The sequence below is a fragment of the Nicotiana tabacum genome, chromosome 4 (genome assembly GCF_000715075.1).
Source record: "Nicotiana tabacum cultivar K326 chromosome 4, ASM71507v2, whole genome shotgun sequence".
Lineage (NCBI taxonomy): Eukaryota > Viridiplantae > Streptophyta > Magnoliopsida > Solanales > Solanaceae > Nicotiana > Nicotiana tabacum.
Genome location: NC_134083.1, coordinates 110426617 through 110431017, shown reverse-complemented (window position 1 = coordinate 110431017; position 4401 = coordinate 110426617). Strand labels below are relative to the sequence as shown.

At 32.5% G+C, this 4401-nt stretch overlaps 1 protein-coding gene across 2 annotated transcripts; it reads left to right on the top strand.

The window, feature by feature from the left end:
* The first annotated feature begins 1219 nt into the window (after positions 1 to 1219).
* On the top strand, positions 1220 to 4125 carry LOC107802998 (LIM domain-containing protein WLIM1). Of its 2 annotated transcripts, none has more exons than XM_075251175.1 (5): positions 1220 to 1480; positions 3119 to 3215; positions 3412 to 3455; positions 3548 to 3637; positions 3737 to 3850. In XM_075251175.1, the coding sequence occupies exons 1-5, from the start codon at positions 1346 to 1348 to the stop codon at positions 3758 to 3760; spliced, it is 390 nt and encodes a 129-aa protein (XP_075107276.1). In that variant the 5' UTR covers positions 1220 to 1345; the 3' UTR covers positions 3761 to 3850. The 2 variants fall into 2 exon arrangements, with proteins under 2 accessions (XP_075107276.1, XP_016482075.1); XM_016626589.2 differs by having other exon boundaries at positions 1222 to 1480; positions 3732 to 4125.
* The last annotated feature ends 276 nt before the right edge of the window (positions 4126 to 4401 follow it).

Below are 4401 nucleotides of genomic sequence, written 5' to 3'. Positions count from 1 at the left end.
TGTTAGTAAAAAAGGCAAGGATCAATTTAATTGCACGGCTGTCTAGGCCTCACGGTGGGCGCCAAACTATTTACCCAAAAAATGGTACAATTGAATTTGTTCGTGGTTTCTAGACAAGTGAATTAATTTGATCCAAAAAGTAATGAAATAACTCATGAAATATGAAATACTTAGCCTTAGAATGTAGATGAAACAATAGAGATAATGAGTCCGGGAACAAGGTTTCCGAGCACAATAATGATAAGATCAAAAGCGAGAGATTCAAATTGTATTAAAATGTTGTATAGAATGTAACATAAGTTAGCTAGAAAATTCGTGTCCTTACAATGATAATTGAGCTCTCTATTTATAACTATGCCTAGGGAAGGAAGTCCTAGGATCATGCCCTTCTTTAATGTCGATTATGAGGGTCATTGATGAAGATATAACGTTAGACATAAATGCCAAATTTCTTGTAACGGGCCATTATCCTTAATGCTGCAAAATATTCCGTATTAAATATTACCGGGCGCAAAATATTTAATACTCCTTTTATGATCATTATTCCTTCCGGTGATAAGCGAAATAGCTATGTTCGGTGGCCATCTCCATCTTTTGTTCCGCGTATCCTTCCTTTAAGCGGCCATGTGTCATGTCGTATTTTTCCCTATACAGTAATTGACTAGCTTGTTGTTTATTTCCAAAAGGTGCCTTCGGAAATTTCAATTTCTTATATCAATTTATATGATATAATTTGATTCGGCACGAAATTTAGCAAAAGAGTAATAACATTTGAAACTTATCGGCTTAAACATGTCATGACATTTATATGGCTATAAAACTTTTATAACTTATGGTTTTAATTAAACATGATATAACAATTGTGTAGTTGTAAAAGCTTTTCATTAAAGGTACGTAAAATATAAAAAATTGTTAATTGTTTTCAAATATAGAAATATTTGTTTTAATAAAAAGAATTACGTAATAAACAAATTGGAACGGAGGAGGATCACTATACAAATGGAAGTACATATTTTAACCACCCGAATTTGTATTTGTTTTGTTAGATTATCATCAACAGATTTTGGGTTATGGGAGCGGAAAAGCTTGGTCTAAGGGAATACAATGGTGGAAAATCTATCATGACCCGCAAATTACTGTCAATCTACATAACATATTTTTATTTGTTTTTTCAACCTTTCTCCGATCTTATTTAAGCTCTTCGATGATCAAGTTGTGCGTGGAATTTTAGCAAGAGAGAGATAGAGAGAGAGGGGAGAGAGAGAACAGAGTGGAAAGGAATTATTGATTGTCTTCAAATATCTGTTCTTCTCTTGCCTTTGCCTCTTTTCAACAATAATCAACGATGACGTTCGCAGGAACAACGCAAAAGTGCAGTGCTTGTGAGAAAACGGTGTATCTGGTAGATCGCCTTGCTGCTGATAATCGTATTTATCACAAGGCTTGCTTCAGGTGCTACCATTGCAAAAGTACTCTCAAGGTATTAATTATATTCTCAACTTGAACGTTTATACAAGAATCTTGAATCCAAGCCTCTTTCCGGAAAAATACCTTCAAAATAGAATATATATATATATATATATATATATATATATATATATATATATATATATATGCTCTTTTCTTTGAAGGACGTTAATCAATAATTTCAACGAGCCTCGCTTCTTTTCTTTGAGTTTCTTTTTATCATTTTATTAGACTGAAGGTGGAGTATTCTTCAGGGAGCGCAATGATCTAAAGAATAGCCTACGGTAGATAGCTATGAATTCTATCTCCCTATAGTGGGTGTTGAAGAGTGAAAGAAGAATTATTAGGCTCACACGGGAGGAAAATTAAAGTTTTAATAAAATTAAGTTATTAAAGTGTGCTCTGTTAAATAGCTTAAATTTCTCGATAAGATGGTCACATATTCACTAACCTCTTTATAACACCATCCTTATATAACAGTCATTCACTATAAAAGCTAAGCTTTCCTCAAAACCGATTTTTTAAGTTATATTTTACCTCTCTACAACAGCTTTTTACCTGTAACAACAATAGCCATATTTATAGCAGAACGATCTTTGTAAAATTAACCTTCTATAACAGCCATATAGAATCCTTAAGGTTACTAATAATAATTTTAAAAATATGCACACAATCTTTTCTATTGCACAAAGTTTCTATTTTGCATAAGACAAAAGATTTGAAGATTTGCACATAATATCTTTTTCACTCGACAAATGCCAAAAAATATTTAGATAGAAGATTTAATTGTTAAGCTCTTAGATTGCTTCAAGTGAAAGCTACTGGATACCTTTTTTCTGAAAATTTGGATACGAATCTTCGCCAACTCAAACGTTATATCGCTAGTAAGAGAATGAAATCTACGAAACAAGCTACAATTACAAAGTTCTTCCATTAATCTTGAAAGAATTTATTTTTCTAAGTAGCTTTAAATGTGTGACTTAGAGTTTAAATTTTTATCATTTAGTTATGAATTTATTAATAATATGTTAGCTTTCTTCAATATTTAACTAGTTAAATACACATATCTTTTGAAATTTTAAATTTGAATAATTTTTTTATTTTTTATATGTCACATTAGAAAAGGATAAATAATTGATCTTTGGATAATTTAATTTATAAGGCCAAACAATATTTAACGCCAAATGCTAATATAGGTGTATAACAGTCATTCCCTATAAAAATCAAAAAATATCGGAACAAACGATGTTGTTATAAAGAGGGTTGACTGTACTACCCAAGTAGGAAGGGGCTAATCCTTTTTATTAAAAAAGAATAATTTTCGCGTGTTTGACCCAATGAAAAAAGTCAAAAAAAGTAAATGTATATCCTCTCTTACCGCGGGAGAAATGATCTAATGATAACATGCTTAATTATGCTAACAAGTTAACATGGAATCCATGTTATTATCATTTCCCGTTTTTGGAATGGAAGTCCTTCCAAGAGCTTACATCGGCCTTTTCTTTTCTTGTTTATACGGTTATAACTTTGATTCTCTTATGCCAGGGGATTTTCTGGAAGAAAAGGAGGAGGAGAAAGGAAATATGAGCTTTGTGATCCAAAAACTAGTTCTGGCATCTAATAAATTGTGTTATTTTGCTTTTTTTTTCAGCTCAGTAATTTCAACTCCTTTGAGGGGGTAATTTACTGTAGGCCTCACTTTGATCAGCTTTTTAAGAGAACTGGCAGTTTGGACAAGAGTTTTGACGGTATATAACTCATAGTCTTAAATAAAATACACAAAAATAGAAAGGAGTATTGTAGCAAATTAAAATGAAGCAGTTAAAAGTAGAAATGCTAAGTTACCATATAACAACTAATCAGGCACACTAGTTACTTGCTTTGAAACATGAATATGACTTGCCAGTATATTTTTGCCAACTTTGCTTCTTTGGTATTTATCAGGAACTCCGAAAGTCACAAAGCCAGAAAAATCTGTGGAGAACGAGGTAACTTTCGGCATGTTTCTTGCATAATCAGAATGATCCTCCTATCTCTGTCTTTGTGCTTTTTGTTTAATTCCAATTTCTGAAATATATAGAATGGTAGCGGGAGCAAAGTCTCAAGTTTATTTGCAGGCACGAGGGAAAAATGTGTGGGCTGCACTAAAACTGTCTATCCGATTGAGAAGGTAACAACAATGAATAGATGATCGATCAAGTATTTATTTTCCCTTAAATCAAATACTTATCCAATTTCAAACAATTTTATGTATGTTGTTTAAGGTTAGTGTGAACGGGACAGCATACCATAAGGGCTGCTTCAAATGCAGTCATGGAGGCTGTACAATAAGCCCATCAAATTACATTGCACATGAGGGAAGGCTTTATTGCAAGCACCACCATATTCAACTCTTCAAGGAGAAAGGCAATTACAGCCAGCTTGAGTCTGACCATGAAACATAAAGTTAAAATGCCAAATAGAAACAAACAAAAAAAAAAAAAATCTCTCTTTCATTTCTCCCTATCTTTTCCGCAGCTTCGTTTCACTGATTCTTGATTTTGTTCTTTCTTACGGCGTAAATTCAGTTGTCTCTATCCATTTTGGTTGTATGTATTCTTGCGGGTTTCTGTACATTGTAGCATATTGAAGGTTGTTTTAAAAAATTTACCAGAATCATTGTAAAGTGTAAATTTGTTTCCTCCATTTACCTCAACTTTTAAAGAATGAATTTTAAGAATCAAACCATCACAATCACAAACAAGGGTTAGCTTCTTCTTTCTCTACTTTTTTCACTCCTAGTCACAGAGGAGAAATGAGGCTCAAATACTTGAGAATCCAATAGCATAAGTGAGAAGTTATAACCACACGAAAAGAAGATGAAAAAATCCCAGGAAACGTGAAACTAATCTATATATGGAAACTGCTCTGCTTTTTTATCATCCTATTCTTGGA

Coding starts and splice junctions, on each gene's coding strand:
- LOC107802998 (XM_016626589.2), top strand. CDS start 1,346: ATGACGTTCGCAGGAACAACGCAAAAGTGCAGTGCTTGTGAGAAAACG. Junction 3,216..3,411: donor TTTGGACAAGAGTTTTGACG/GTATATAACTCA, acceptor GGTATTTATCAG/GAACTCCGAAAGTCACAAAG. Junction 3,638..3,731: donor CTGTCTATCCGATTGAGAAG/GTAACAACAATG, acceptor ATGTTGTTTAAG/GTTAGTGTGAACGGGACAGC.